General features: G+C 40.9%; 1 protein-coding gene across 16 annotated transcripts; it reads left to right on the top strand.

Moving 5' to 3' along the window:
• The first annotated feature begins 611 nt into the window (after positions 1–611).
• On the top strand, positions 612–15,255 carry Unk (RING finger protein unk). 16 transcript variants are annotated; one of them, XM_071780930.1, is made up of 12 exons: positions 613–986; positions 1,754–1,963; positions 5,032–5,454; positions 5,527–5,750; positions 6,203–6,330; positions 6,429–6,632; positions 6,919–7,111; positions 7,204–7,472; positions 7,556–7,768; positions 7,861–8,016; positions 8,086–8,256; positions 8,382–15,255. In XM_071780930.1, exons 1-12 carry the CDS (start codon positions 928–930, stop codon positions 8,535–8,537), a joined length of 2,406 nt encoding a protein of 801 aa, XP_071637031.1. In that variant the 5' UTR covers positions 613–927; the 3' UTR covers positions 8,538–15,255. The 16 variants fall into 16 exon arrangements, with proteins under 16 accessions (XP_071637044.1, XP_071637045.1, XP_071637031.1 ...); XM_071780937.1 differs by having other exon boundaries at positions 614–986; positions 5,527–5,729; XM_071780934.1 differs by having other exon boundaries at positions 614–986; positions 5,527–5,729; positions 6,200–6,330.
• Positions 15,256–16,982: the final 1,727 nt, after the last annotated feature.

The following is a 16,982-nucleotide window of genomic DNA, read 5'->3' as shown; positions in this document are numbered from 1 at the left end:
CTTCGCTTCCTTATCTCTCGCTCTCGTATTTCGATAAGTCGGCGCGTGGTTCGATAAATCACACCCGTCGAGAGGGGAAGCAACCAGCAACACCGGCGGGGCCCGGGGCCACCGCGCGAGGAAGGCCGTTCCCAATGCTATCGCTTATCAAAACGTAGCCCTTTTGAGACACGATGACGCGTCACTCCTCGGAGTTCTTCTCACCCTCTCGACGGGCGAACGAGAGGAGATCCAAGGATATACATTCGTTCCACTCGCTCGAGCGGAAGGCGGGTTTCCAAGAGAAGGTGGGACGGCTCGTAAACGCCGTAAACGAGGGCCGACGACGGCATCGGGCATTCGGCTACGTGTCATTCTCGTCGCGCGTCATGTCCCGCGTTGTCTAGTGTCTAGCCGCCTAGCGTCGTCGATCCTGTTTACGTGTGAACCAAAACATCAATGACCTTGAAAGCTATCGCGCGTCACGTGACCGGGGGGAGAAGGGACCTGGCGATTGGCCCGCGGAGGCGCGTAGAACGCGTACTGCGCGGTGCGCGCTGCGCGGCCCGCATTCCCCGGCCAATAGGATTCGCGCGCGTCTGGTCTGGTGGGGCGGGTGGACAAGAGCGAGCCAGCAGCCAGCGAGCGCGAGCGGCCGAGAGAGGCGAGAGGACGACGACGACACGACGACGGCGCACGGATCGGCGACGGGGACGACGAGACGGTAGCGATTGGTAGCGAGACTAGCGAGTAGCGACGGTAGCGAACGGTGACCGGGTGACGGTGGCGGCGATAGCGGTGGTCGTGGCGGTGACGGCGAAGACGAAGAAGACGGTGACGGTGATCGAGACGGTTCGCCGTGCTGGTCGGTGGCGTACGCCGTACGTGTTAGTGCGTGTGTTCGTGCGCGAGCGCGGTTGGTCGGTGGCTCGCGTTGTTGTATCCAAGATGAAGTCCGACTCGAAACCTTTGTTGACAGCTCAGGCGGAGAAGGCGAATCATTACACGTAAGTAGCGGCCGGCCGGAGCCGGGCCGCGTGCCCGAGTGAACGACCAGTGCGCGTAGCTTCGCGGCGGCGGAGCCCGCGGCCCGCGGTTCGCGGAGCATGTCGCGCGCATCGTATATCTGTCCGCCGAGCGCCGATACCCCGCGAGCGCGAGAGAAAAGGCACGTAGGCGCGAGGGGGAGGGAGAGAAGGGCGAGAGCGCGAGCCCACGAGCAAGGGAGACGTGCGATGTGACGACTTGACTTGACGAGTTGGCCGTTTGTGCGCCGGAAAGTGCGCGGACCGCGGACCGCCACACATCCCGAAAGTGCAGTGCGAAGGAAAATTAAACATATTGTGTGTGAGAGAGATAAAGAGATAGAGAGAGAGGGAGTGGGAGGGAAAGAGATAGCGAGAGTGAGAGAGATAGAATAAAAGTAGAAGGTAACGGTGCGGCTAGAGAGGGAGCAGAGTGAGATAGAGTGAGAGGGGGAGAGAGAGGGACCGTGCGAACGGAAGAGTGAGAGGGAGAGAGAGAGAAAGCGAGCGAGTGAGTGAGAGACGGAGAGGGAAGAACGGGAGAGCCGCGAGCAACGAACGCGGCCTGTACGCGACGCGCGCGTCCTACGATCCGCAAAAATACATGTATGAGCGGCGGTGACGAGAGAGAGCGAGCGTGCGAGAGAGAGATAGAGATAGAGACGCGGCGGCGAGGCGGCAGCGTGGAGGCAGAGCGCGGCAACCCACGGGCGAAAAATAATGTCTAGCACGGTGGATTCGCATTCCAGATACTTGAAGGAGTTCCGCGTCGACCAGTGTCCCCTCTTCATCCAGCGCAAATGCACGCAGCACAGACCGTTCACGTGCTTCAACTGGCACTTCATGAACCAGCGGAGGCGCAGACCGGTGAGAAAGAGGGACCGCACCTTCAACTACAGCGCCGACAATTATTGCACCAAGTACGACGAGACGACTGGCATTTGCCCCGATGGGGACGAGTAAGTTTTTTTACCCCTTTTTCTATTCTTCTATTGCGCATCGCGAGTCGCGAGGCGAGTTACGTGATGCACACGGTGCGTTCTTCTTCGTCAGTGAGAAGCCTGCGTACGTGAGAATAGAACGTGTGCGTTGTGTGTACGTGTATTCGTTCACGGGTATCATGGCAGAGAGCGGTTACGGCATTCGCGACGACGTTTCCACCTCGAAATCTTCGTCGACGAGGAACGGCAGGACCGCGGTTTTTCTCGTATCGTGGTATCGCCGAACAACCGGCTCTCTCGTAACGATAAAGAATACGTGTGATGCGTATGTGTTTATACATATGTATATATATATACACACGTGTGTGTATATATAACGTAACGCGATATATGTACACGTAGCGTTGCTATCGTGCCGCGTACGTGGCCCTCGCGCGCGCACGTACGTGTTTACGTTCCGTCGTCGCGTTCGCGCGCGTTCCCGCGGTTCTTTCGTTCCCCACGGAGAGAGACAATTGTTGCGCGGAACTCCGAGGATTAGGAGCGAGGGAGGGAAAAGAAAAATACCGCGCGCACCCCGTCGTCGGCGCGGAATTGCGCATCGCGTTTTTTTTTTTAGGCGTCCGCGTGTGCCCGCCTCCTCCCATCGACCAGTGGCCGCGTGCTACGTCGTATACATGAATTAAAGTATATTCTGTTGTATAGCGCGCGCGCACGGGAGCACCTTAGGTGCCACACAGCCTGACGCGGTTACACCTTTCTCTCGGAGGACCTCGCGGGCAGATCCTTGCCGCGGGAACGCATGCGAAACCTTCTCGGAATGCGACTCGGAAGGACGTTCCTCCTCCTCCTCGGGGAAGCTCGCCGCTGCCACGATTCACGGCGGCTCGTTTGCGAAAGTTCGGTAATCGGAGGCTTGAGAGAAGGAAGAGAGAGAGAGAGAGAGAGAGAGAAAAAAAAAAGGAGAGAACGAAGCGGAGTCGTGCTCCGTCCTCGCTTTGTTGGTCGTTGACACGTAACGCACACGTAACATCTGCCCCGGTGAGAAATGCGGCGTGACACCGCGACATTTTTAGCCGATACAACGCACTTCCGACGTAAATATTCTCTCCCGATAAATGACGATACCCGATGATCCCGCGATGATAACTCTTCGGAGGAAGCGCGATTCCGTGTTCTGTGTTCTCAATTATGACCTAGATCGTTCTCATGAAGTGATTTTTTTTTAATATCGACAAATAATCGACGCGCAGTTTACTGATTTGAAAAAAGTATACAACATTCACGCATAGGGAAAAGAAGAAGAATCAAATCAAAATTTATATACTTTACTTGTACATATGCAACAGTCTATAATCTTATAAAAATTTCAACTTTTTTTTCTTGGTTGAATTATAAATGACTTCGTTCAAGCAAGTTTTCTTCGTTTAACTTGGCGCAATATAATCTCATTTCCAAGATTATAGATTGTTGCGTATATATGAGTATATGTCTTGATTTGACGCTTCTTTTTTTTCTGTGCACAGAAATATCTACTGTTATTAGACTATCAAGATCCAGCCTGATCGAGAAAAAGCATCTTTTCTAATAAATTGTATGATTTTTTGCGAGAATTATATTAATAATATTTATTAAGAGTCTCCGTTTCTCGATTTCCGAATGGAAAACGCAATATCTCCCGATAATTCGTGATATCGATTATACATTCCGGCATATCTTTTGCCGGAAGCAGTGACACTGTAACATCAGAAAGTTAAAGTTCTCCACACTTTGCGCATAAATTAACATACCATATTTAACGGCGCCTCGCTTTAACATTTTGTAATTTCATTTCCACGACAGTTAACGTAAACACATACGCACGCACGCGTGCCTCGAAATACGCATTTGATTTGCATAAACAGGTGGCCATTTCATAATCAACAACATTCAACAAATTACAAGTCATTTTGTTCAACGTGCAAGGAACAGAATGGCTCGATTTTTGTTTACCGAAATCGAACAAACTTTGCAGCGTGTATACAACAATTAAATTCTTTTAGTTTTTTTATTAAATAAATATTACAATGACACGTCTGCAAGAGTATCACGGAAAAGTTGCGTCTAATCGTTCTGTCTTTTTCTGTGAAAGGTAGTTCGGTTTTACGCAGGAAAAATCATCGCGTGGGGGTTTAAACGGTAGCCCACCGACATTAAATAGGCCATAAATTATTTTTATGGCTATAAATTTTTATTCCGCTCGGCGTAAAGTGATTTTCATCGAGCGATCGTAAGACACATCGTGAATTTCTTCCCCGAAATTTCCAATGTTATGAGTTGCCGAACAAAGGAAGCCCACTCTTATCGATTTTCCCGCGCGTACTTGGCACGATGGCACAACAAAGAATCACTATGTATCTAAGCCTTATTCGTAGTGTTAGGTGCGTCGTAATCGAGTCATTAAAGTTTTGCTCGCCGTTCAACTAAACGTATATTGATTTAACCGTGAAATACTACTGTATAACACGGTAAAATACTAGTTCAATGTCTTATGGTTTGTTCAAAACATAAAAAGAATGTATCTAACAATAAATTTCTAAGTATCTCAATATCATCGCTAATACGTAATACATTTTTTCCATCACTTTTAGTTGTTTTGTTTCTGTTTTCTAATTTGGAAATGATTACATTTTTTATTTTTATTATTAACAATTAATTAGAAAATTATTTGCATTATTTTCTTTTGTCATATAATGTAATTGTAATGAAAAAAGAATTGCAGACAACGTTCCAGGATAGAAATTTTAAATTTTAGAGTATCGTGTAATGTTTAATTGTCTATTTATTGATGAAAACAATTCTTGTAATCGAATATGATAAATAATATTGTTAATATGAAAATAATTACATTTGTTTTGCAAATCGTTAAATCGATAAGAACAAGAGAAAATGGATTATGAGCCTAGGGCGCATATTAACATCGGCATCATCTGAGGAATGCGAGGGTGACTATTAATGATTGCAGAGAAAAAAAGGAGAAATACGCACAGAGAAAAAGCATCATGTTTTGTCAGCTCGAGGTCGTGAAACATTATCTTGTCGAACAGGTGTCCGTTCCTACATCGTACCGCGGGCGACACGGAGAGGCGTTATCATCTGCGCTACTACAAGACGTGCATGTGCGTGCACGACACGGACACCCGTGGATTTTGCGTGAAGAATGGTCCGCACTGCGCTTTCGCGCACGGCAATCATGACCTGCGCCCGCCCGTGTACGACATCAAGGAGATCCAGGCGTTGGAGAATCCGGACTCGGATCCGAACTCCTCGTCAAACGGGCCTAACATACTGGACAAGGAGCGTAATCTGATGAATGAGGACCCGAAGTGGCAGGACACGAATTATGTGCTAAGCAACTACAAGACCGAGCCGTGCAAGAGACCGCCGCGGCTCTGCCGACAGGGATACGCCTGTCCGCAGTATCATAACAGCAAGGACAAGCGGCGCAGCCCGCGGAAATATAAGTATCGGTAAGTATCGTCGACTGATCGCCCAGTCGGACACCGGGAAATAATTCCTAAATGTTTAACAAATTATTGCAGCTCGACGCCATGCCCAAATGTAAAACATGGCGAAGAATGGGGCGAGCCGGGCAACTGCGAGCAAGGAGATGCGTGCACGTACTGTCATACTCGCACGGAGCAGCAGTTCCACCCGGAGATCTACAAGTCCACTAAATGCAACGACGTGCAACAAGCTGGCTACTGCCCGCGCGGCGTCTTCTGCGCCTTCGCGCATGTTGACCGTGAGTGTACACTCATCAATCGTACGTAAAACAGTCTTATTATATGCTTTGTGAGTTCAATGATACCGTGCATGTACGACGAGAGAAATCTAGAATTTATTACCGCGTTTACCTAGTTGTCTTGACTGTCGCGATTGTTCGCGACTTACGTCCATTTCTACCAATGTAGATTAACTTTAATCACGGTTTAACTTACTTTCTATCTTTTTCTAACTCTTAGCACTAGGAAAAGAAGACAGGTAAGGTAAACCAAGATTAAAATTAACCTGCGTTGATAGAAATGGACATTCACATTAGTCGCAAAGTGGGTCGCGCGATTCGCGAGTCTCTTTCGCGAATTACACATTTGGAATTACACGTAGAGAGCCGGTTTGATAAATGCTAAATCCTATAGCCGTCAAAATTGTTTCTCAAAATTGATATATTGGGACGTTGGTATGGTGTGTTGATGGAAGCAGTGTTATCAACAGAAGAAATGAGCCTGGCGAGGGATATGGCGGTACCTATAGATTGCGGAGCGAATCTGGCAGACATACTCAGCAACGCTCTTCCACCTGACAAGCGCTCGCACGACAAGGACAAGCCACTCAGTGACAGCAGCGTGAGTCTCGATCCTTCATATTTCGCACAGACTGCTTTAATTTATATTATTTATCAGCGATTTTAATATAGTATTTTTATGCCATGTTGAAAACCTAGCGTTACCGCTTGATCGACTTGCAGAATGGGAGTGGCGAGGTCTCGGAATCCGCCAGCACCAGCAGTTTGGGTAGCAACAGTTCGCACAGCAAAGCGCCTGGCGCTCAACTGCACAATTCCAATAATACCAATTCCGCCATGAATGCGGTTGCGCAGCAGAAACTTACGAACATACTTTACAACCCCAGTTCTCTCATACAAGTTGTAAGTTTTGTTTTTTCAATGTAACACGCTGTAGTGTTTCGAACATTATCACATGTACTTTCGGGAATGAATTTAGAACCTGAGTGGAAGAACCAAGTTTCGCATGAGCGTAGATCCAATTTAATAAATTATTATAAATTAGAATATAGATAAAATAATCATATTTACATCACTTTGTTCTTGTTCTGGATTCTAGATTTACTCCGTGGAGTATTGATATATAATTTAGAATCGTATAATTTAGGATCTCTCTTATATATCACATGATTGATGTTGATTTCGACAGAATGAAATTCGCAAGCAAATGGTCGCCATCGACAGCGATCCTTTGTTAACTAAAGCTGAAAAGGCCCAACAGAAACAGAGCCTCTACATCGCGTACAATTTGAACGGGACATTAGGCAGTCACTCATTAGCAACCACTGTTTCACCACTTTCGAATTCGTTCTACTCAAACGACACTGTGGAATCTGTACTAGGTAAGTGTGGACGGTATCCAACAATTATATATATGCATACCATGTTTACGTATTATGCAATATCTTAACGCGGATGTTTGATCTTTTTCCAGGAAATGCATTAGACGAGCTACATTTAGACGACCCATTAAATTTAGTCGACTCAATTCATAGGGATACAAATTCACCGATTGGCAATTCGATATCGGCAGGCCTAGCTAGCTCCGGTCTACTCGGTAGCTCGGCCCCGGTCAATATACCGGGCATGGCTGAACGCTCAGTTCTTTCCAATTTCTCGCCATCAACCTCGAGCCCGCTTCAGCAATTACAGACTGGTTTTCTTACCGGATCGAGATTCTCTCATCAAGATTCCATGGAATCCGTAAGCTGACCTTTTTTTATCCTCCCGTATTATGATAAATATTAAATGGTTTTACTAACTTGTTTTTCTTCGGTTACTTTCAGACATTGCCCTTTATAAATCAGATATCAGATCCATTTAGCAATCACATTTCGCAACTTAGTAGCTCGGCTTCTAAACTTAGTGGATTCAATAGTAGTTTATTCGATTTTGCGAACCAAGGAATGTCACCATCGCGTACGCAACCCACTCTACCAGCATCTCCATTGGTCAATGCATTTTCCATTAGTCCAAGTAACACAGGATCGTTGTCCGAGGTTAGAATTGCACGATATGTTAAAAGAATGTCTCCCGGATATATCTCGAAGACAGTGACGATATCGGTCGTATATATCCACGCTTATTACAGGTACAAAGGCTCAGAGACGAACTGTCGTCGAGCCGTGCTCAATTGGCGACATGGGACGAGCGTATTAATCAAGCGCGCGCGGCTTGCGCGGCGTGGCAATTGGAAAGCGAGGAGGCGAAAAGGAAGGCGACTATCGCCGAACAGCAAAGGGACGAGGTGAATATCTCCCCTAACTTAGCGCGCGATTATCTCACGATATCGAAGCCCCAATTTGCCGTGCTCCAGAGAATGGATTTTTTGCAGGCTCTGAAAGCGCTTAGGGTCGAGAACAAGGCATCCAACGGCGGCCCGTATCTTCATACACTGAGGAAAACAAGCGAACTTAGATCACTATCGATAGCCACCTTGAAATCGATTCAATCGCAATTGCGCTCGGATCTGGAAGAGGTGGAAAAGGTAAAAACTTTTGTCACAAATCGCCGAAACAATCGGTGTCTTTCAAATGAGTGGATATGGCTAGAGATACTAGAATACATATGTTTTATATGCTATGTAGCTTATTGACATTGCTGTATTGCCAGGTGCTGTACAGAGAAACGGCAACAAAGTGCATGGTTTGCGAGGAGCAGAATCGTACGGTCACCCTATCTTGCAATCATTACGTGGTCTGTTCGACGTGCGCTCCGAGTCAGCGCGAGTGCCCGTACTGTCAGACTCCAGTAGTCTCAACAAGTTAGACCCGAACCTTTCCTTAGAATCCTGTTGTTACAATTTCCGCCTTTCCGTTAGAAAGAAAACGAAGAGGCGTTGGCAGCCGCAGACTCTGAAAGAATATCATGTGAGTAGTATCACGATTTTGCAAGGACTCGTATTTTTACTCTGGTACAGTGACAACACTGAAAAACACGTTTCTTATCGCGGTAAGCATGTACCCGCAAGAATCCAATTGACTTTAAGAATACGATTGATTTATCGCCAAAGTGAGTACGCGAAGATGATAGAATCTTTACTGGTGTAATCTTAAAATATATATTTCTCTCAGTATATTTATACATACATATATATGTATGTATATTCAGTGAATATCACATTTTTTTAAATGTAACGCTCAAATGTAAGCGTTATAGGATCCTAAAAAAGAAAAAACAAAGATGTTTTATTTTATACATAATTCAAAATAAATATCTAGCAGGGTGTTAACTATACACATTCAGCGTTTATAACGCAAATATATGCGGGTTACAGAACATTTAGCACGAGAACAATATAATCGCAGTTGTGGACAAAGTTTCGGGACCTCGAAAACTATATAATTGTTTAAAGAAAAATTAATAATATTAATAAACGCAACAAAAGTCTCCTCCCACTTGCATTAAAAAAAAATGGGAGGATTTTTTTCTCGATGGTTGAGCTGTGAAACGTATGTCACAGAAAAAATGATATTTCTATTATATTTAAATCTATATATTTAATAGGATTTTCCAATTGATTCGTACTGAATGTAATAATATAAGTATTAACAAATTTTATATTTTTCGTTGAAAACCTAATATTGAAGATATAAATATTATATAAGAGGTATATAAATATATTATATAATTTCTAGGTTTTTATATATCTAATAACAAAGATTTCTCATGTAGTTATAAAGAATATGGGAGTTTACAAAACAACCGAAATATAGATAGCGCTAAAACAATTTTATTATATAAAAGGTATTATACATATATATATCTCATTTGTTTATCGTTTCTTTTCTATCTAACAGTGTTATTACCGCTTATTTCTTTTCTTCTTTTCTTTTTTCAATTTGTTCTGCCTTTCGTTACGTTCATTAAGTATATCGGCAGTTGGAAAATATTTACACTTCGGGCACATCGAAGTTTACGATGATTAATATTTTTAACAATTTTACGTAAAATACACTTGCTTTCTTTCGTTCTGTAATGTGGCTTGTATATGTTTCGTACTTTTTGTAACAATCTACTTTTTAGGTCGTAAATATGCTTAATTGTGTACTAGTATTTGCGATGGAGTTATTAGAGGACATTTAAATTAAATAGTGTGTGATAGTAACGAAGAAGTTTAATATTCAATCAATTATTCAATTAGATTATTGAACCAATTACCCTCATTTCGTGTTGTAGGCTTTTACAATTGTAGATGTAAGGATGTTAGAGATACTTAGGATTTTTCAATTTAATCAAAAAAAAAATTAACTCATAAATATATATATATAAAAATATAATGCATACACAAGTCAAACGTGACATACGTGTTACAGTTCAGTGGCATGCTACAAGTATGCTAATTAGGACGTGTGAAGTACGTCTATGTACCCGGCTCTATGCGTATATTCATTTTAAAGATGTAGTTGTTAAACTCTATGATAAAAAAATGACTATACACTCATGATGAGAAAAATATATATATATATAATTGCCTAAGATATAAACGATTATAGGATAGATAGGACAGCATTATCAAATTTTTTCCTCGTATAGACATGAAATGTTACAATAATCAATTTTACTACTTTTATTTAATATACATATGTATTATTACAATTTCGAGAATTATGAAATTATTAAACTCAAGTTTAATACCCCGCACAAAACATCTAACGACACTTTTACGCGACTTGTAAGACGTTGACTAGTTTACACAGGATTAATCTTTCGAGAGATATAATCGAGAATTTCTTTTTTTTATTATTATTATCTGTAACACAAAGGGGTATTGTTGTAGCAGACATTTACTTAATTGTGGAATTCTCTGACATTCGCAACAGTGCTAGTTGTTACTGGTTTTTTTTTCTTTCTCGTTTATTTTTCTCCACCCTTTTCAATTACCTTCATAGTTTAGTGTCAAAAAGTGAGGCCAAAAAATAAATGAATGTTTTTATTACGTCAGTTTTTTATTGCAGATTATTAATATTAAAATATAATAGATGTTATTTAAAAATGAAAATTACAATTTTCTCTATTATGGTATATATGGTCTAAAGATTACTGTTTTTTAAAAATTATGCTACAATACGGAATAATGTAGGAATAAATAAGAATTATTGAAATAAACTTTTCTTTGATGTGCTATACATTCTTAATTAGATTGAGGATATAAGAAGCAATTTTAGAGAGATAGAAAGTCCATTCTCTTTTGATTATTGACATTTTTAATATCTAGATAATATCCAAGGTTTTCGCCTTTCATTTCTTCTTTCCGACTCTTCCGGTCGATATAACATTACGTGATTTCGTGAGAGATCTCACCTGATAAGTAGACGGCATATTTTAATTTTCTTAGAGGCCGCATATACCATAACACCATTTTCAAAGAACTATTTAGGATTTAAGAGAGAAACATTTATAATAATGCATTTTTTTCTTGCGTTCATTCGAATGCATTCTTTATAAGTACAGGAACGTTATAATATTAAAATATATTTATTTCTTTGTATTTTTCCTCACGTGTCCACTTGGCACATTTTGGCACTATTTACGTGTGTATAAATATAATATATTAGATTTAACTATTTAAAATAAAAGATAAAATATCAAGCAATTAGTGCACTATTTTCGATGTCTCAGTTTTTATGTGGCTAGTGTGCACCACGTGATAGAGAAAGTAAATTCCCAATTGATATTGAGATGTACGAGTTTACAATAATCGACAAAAGAAATACGCGCGTTTACTAAATCGTTGAAATTGTTAAAAAGAAGGTACTTATAAAGAATGCGATTTTTTTTCAATAATATTCCGCGATCGAACTTCCTTCCACAGTATTTGTATCTAAGGCAACAATGTTACAAATAATGGGATCATATCCAAGTCATAACAGTTCTTTGTATACGGAAAAAATGCGAGAGAACCTTTTTCATGTTTTGAATAATCGGAGGAAAGTTACGATCGCGTTACGTTTAACGGAACGTTTAGAAATGATATTCTTGAATAATAGGGTTATATGAATATTACAAACAATTACATTATATTGTACTATTTTACTTCTATAACATTTAAATAACACAATTAAAAATATAAAATATATTTAGAATATAAATTATTGTGAAAGCAACAAATTTAGCTACAAAATAGAGTAATAGGAGAGTAACAAAGTGGATGATTAGCTAATATTATCGTGTAACAAAGAAAACATACAGTTGAATATTTATATACTACTGTCCCCCGTTGTTGGTTTCATCAATTATCTCGCGCATTTTGGAGCATTTTGATGACATACTATCGTTGTGTACGCTCGATCATTATTATCTATCGTATCTAAAAGGCAAACGTTTGATTGGATCAATTTTAATAATAATAATAATAATAATTGGTTCTCACCATTATAGAAATGAAGAAAGAAATATGTATATGTCGATAATGAATGTATATATCGAGCAGCAAAATTCCAAGTTTGTTCCGAGTATCGCCAATATTTCAGGCAGTGCCCGACTAATCCGTGTTTGAAATTAAATCTCAAAATCCTGCTGAAATGCTTACGAATGTGACTCTTGAATTTAGGACGCATTCAACAACGTTTACTTCGATTGCACAAAGAAAACCAACAATAGGGCGAATTAAAATTGAACACTATATTTTTGACAAGTTACAATAATACCAATTACAAACGTTATACGCTCTGTCCTGTGCGAATAACTCTTCCTCTGCGTTGTAAAACGGGGTCGGGCTACATTGTAATTGCGTTTGTTTGTGCACTAGTTGAAAATATTACGTGATCGCCCGTCGCACTTTGCGTAATTCGCGCGAGACGGCAGGCGCAGGGGGAGGGAGGAGGAGGAGGTATTTTGACAACATCGGGGAGGAATTATCGGCACGGTTCAGACGAAAAAAAAGCATACACATAATCACTAGAATATTGTATAATAATTGCGTAAAAATTGTAATATCTATAAAGGGATATTTGCTGAACATTTATATCACGATTTATAACTAAAAGTACTTGCTATAGACCTGTGTCGTCCTTTAATCACTCGTAATTTTGATATAACGATTACTGCATTTGTTATTTTCATGGCATGGCTGATCCTTGATATTAAGTTATCACGAAAATCATTTTCATTTATTCGTGTAGCGAAATGTGTGTTCTTGTTTGCGAAAGAATAAAAAAAAAAAAAAAAAAAAGAGGAAAACGTTTGCTCAATGTCCGCGAAGACTTTTCGGACATTCCTTGTTGTTCCGCAAGAACTGACTCGCGTTATCAGTAAGAACGTTATCTACTGCGACTCGCATTATTACGATCGTTACACGATTTATAATCTTCGAAATATTTATGTTACGAACTGTTTGAGATATCTCAAATTTGCCTAGATTCATAGATCAATTCTCCGTTATCTTTCAACCGAATGGTCGCTTAGTCATTTATGGAACATTATGACATCACGATATAATTATATTTTTAATTATCCGTTGATTCATCGGAGCGCAGTGACGGTCGATGCGAACCTACGTGATCCGAGTTTAGGCTTGTTTGTGAAAAATACGAGGTAACAAATGGCTGTACGACTGTGATCACGCCTACAGTTAGACCAAATCGCTCGGTATGCCACTTATATATTCTCCTTTAGGATCATAACTTCCGTCACAATTGATACTTTAATTAAAAATTTTCATATTGCCTGTACGATCATTCTTCGATATATATCGAATGTACATTAAAATTTTATCGATGGAATTTTAATTCATCGTCACTTCTAATTAATAGATTTCAATTATACATTTCAATAATAGATTCGTATTTTTCAATGGACAATTTCTACCTTTTTTTATAATTCTGGAATGCGTAAAGTAACGCTTGCACCAGTAACTACTCGCGCTACATTTACTTGCTAGAGAAACAAAGTATTTCAGCAGTTATAATTGCGTTGCAAGGTACGTGTCTTAACGGTTGTAAGAATAGAATCAACGAGAAAGCCGCGCAACAGTCATTTGCACCCTCATATTTCATCGCTGATATTTTCTATAAAAGTTGGAAAGAAAAAAAAAGGAAACGATCGAGTCGCAAGTTCGTGGAGCACGCTCGTCTCGAGAGGAAAGCGAACGTAAATTGGTCACCTACATAGCCCGCAGTGGTCTCGCATATTATTTAACAAGCTCTTTGCGTTAAGCGAGGGAAACGTAATAACAATTTGCATGAAGAGAACGATGTGCAAGCAGTGCCATTTTTTCGACAGACTTATGAAAGTAATAAAGTTGCGTTCTGCGAGAAGTGAATGTGATCTGTTGATGTTTCTAATTTCTATAGCTAATTCCGCATTCTCAGGCCGTTCATGGGGGAAAACCGCATTTCGCAAAAATTCGTCAAACCAACATGTGTGATTACACGCAGCAAACACGTAAATTTATCATCAACTTTCGGGACTTGAATCTGATTGGAGATTCGCGAGAGAGGAGCGTCGAGGAGCGCGCTCTCCGTAGCTCTCGATAATGTGGAATTGTGTATAGAAATGTGCCCCCTTTTAAATTTTTTACTATTTTTGCAATATTACGGTAAACGCCGTCTTCCGATACAGTGTATAATGTTTAGGCGTAGTGCTTTTTGAGGCCATTAAAAGTCAGGAGGCAGCGCAAAATGAAACAAACGCGTTTAAACAAATCTTATATTTGTAAGCTTGATATATGTACATAATATATATATATATATATAAAGAGAAACAATAGGCATTGCTCTCTCACACAGCTCGACTTTGGATACGCTCGGCGTAGAAAAGCAGAATCGATATATTCGTATATTGTGTAACTTCTGGTGTTTAAAAAAAGCAATGTACTTATACATTAAGCGGTTAAGGTACTAAGTATTGTATACTTTGCGGGCTATTGCGTGAACGAATCGTATCTATTTTACTCGTGCTCGCACGGTGTGTTTGTAACAATCGATTAAGGAACGTCCGGAATATCCGAGTTGAGAAACGAGAGAGTCGCGAAAACAAAGAGAATAAGGAGAAACCTTTCGTTCGTGCAGTCGCATTCGTTGCTTTCACAGGATGAACCACTGATGATGTATCATTATAAATTCTTTTTCAATGCACACACGTGGCGTGCGCAAAGGGCCCTCGCGCGAAGGAATAAAGGGAGAGTAAGAAATTGCGTGGATCGAAACAAGAACCGCATTCTCGAGAAGGTCGTACAAAGTGTTGACGATAAAACGATATCAAGACTGCTGTAATTTATTGTCATAAGCTTAATTAAAGTCAGGTCGCAAAATTACGTTGGCGCAAGGAAAGAAAGAAAAAGAAATTGTTTATTACTTCTTATTGTTGCTGTCTGCTTCTAGACGTGCGCAGAACAAAACGTTTTCTTATCTGGCATTTCGCAGGAGCCGAGAGAGTTCTTTTTAGCGATTATTTTTAGGTCCCGTAGTTTCTAAGGCGATTAGGTAGCGCTTATAAATTGAAAATTATGTGTACCATTTTCTTAATATATATATAATTTAATATATTGAGATGTTCTTTGTTTTTTGAATCTACGACGAGAGGCGTGCCGAGTTTCTCGCGCGAGACGTCGTTTCTTAGCGAATAAGAGATCTCGCCGTGGTGAGACGACGAAACGAAGACGCAAGGCTTGCAAGCTGTCGCGAACACGATTGTTCGTAGGGCGCGCGCGTTCGTCCTGTGTGAAGGAAACAATAGATACAATTTAGTCGCGCAATTACCCGAGCTGAGGTATATAGAGATAAATTGTTACAATAACGTACCACGCAAAGGACAATTAAGGATCTCCACGATGGCTGTCCGATCAGGCTGCTTCTCTACATATGCGTGTATTTATATATACGTCCCCCTTCGTTCCCTACCCGACTCATATCTCTTCCGCACGACTTTCTGCGCGATGCGGGTTTTTGTAATTTTGTAACTTCTAAAATCCTCAGTCGGGGGAGTGCGCCGCCGCTTTTCGTCACGGAGGTTGCGATTCCGCGGAGTTCTTTCGAGGGGTACACGTTGGCGAACGAGCAACTCGGGGAGAACAATTTTAATCGACGATGGGATCGTTTTGCATAACATCGTCGTCAGACGGAAAGTTTCGCGGCGCTCTTGGGCTGACCTCGGCCAAATTCCGATTAGCGATTAACTTAGCGTGCGACATTTGTACTGTTTTGTTAACACCGATAGTATTAATTATTTGTTGTCCAAGATACGAGAAAAGAGGATAAAAAACGATGAATTGTACAGTTGAAGATTTTGCTTCAAGCGATCGGTTCGATTAATCAGTAATTAACTGACATCCGTACTATTTTATCAATGTGATTAGAATTATTAATTATTTGTTGCCTAATGTGGAAGAAAAGATCGAGACGATGAAATCATGTTATAGCTAGATCGCCGGCTGACTTAATCGGAGTTTAGTCGAAGTCGCCCTTAGGTCCATCTTTAACAGTGCAAATTAACTTCGATCTCGGTTTTAACTTACTTTTTACCTTCTTCTAATTCTTAGAACTAAAAAAGATAAGTAAAATCGAGATTAAAGTTGATAGAAATGAACATTAAATCTTTCGTGTTCTCCGCGGGAAACAGGTGGATCGAGAGAAATCGGTGGGGGCACCTACAAAATTGAATTTCTTTAATCTTTCGTGAGAATATATTCGGCTTCTCTCGACTCACCTGTTTCTATTGAGGGATATCTTCTTCCCGCACATTGATCGAGAGCTTCGGAGTTTCGTGTCTGGATATCTGAAGAACGTATCGGAAGATCTACCTTAAATCACACGACTCATTTTGATCCCCTTTTGAATGTTTGTCTCCCTCTCTCTTTCTCTGTCTGTCTCTTCTTCGGTGTAGCATATTCTAATGGATACCAGTACAAATCTATACAACCTGAGTAAGAAATAAAAACGAGGGATACACATCGCTCGGATGGACAAAAAGAAATTACGATATCGACGAGACACGTATTTTTGGCAATACACAGATTTAAAAGATTTTACCAAGTAGCGCGTAGTAGGTAGAGAGAACCAAGGAAGAGGTGTATTTCGTTCGAATGCATTATTTTTGACGACTGAAAGTTTATACGCTAAAAGGATTAATAACGATAATACGATAACGATAAGGATATAGTGACGATTGTGTACGTTAATTCGTAGGACAGATCGTTCGTTATCGCTTCTTATGCTATTTTACCATAAGTTGTGTCTTATAAGAATAAACATTGTAAATCAATAAAAATTGAAT

The sequence above is a fragment of the Temnothorax longispinosus genome, chromosome 6 (assembly GCF_030848805.1).
Source record: "Temnothorax longispinosus isolate EJ_2023e chromosome 6, Tlon_JGU_v1, whole genome shotgun sequence".
In the NCBI taxonomy this organism is placed as follows: Eukaryota; Metazoa; Arthropoda; class Insecta; order Hymenoptera; family Formicidae; genus Temnothorax; species Temnothorax longispinosus.
The sequence above is the reverse complement of the archived record's forward strand: the minus strand, read 5'-3'. Positions and strand labels throughout refer to the sequence as shown.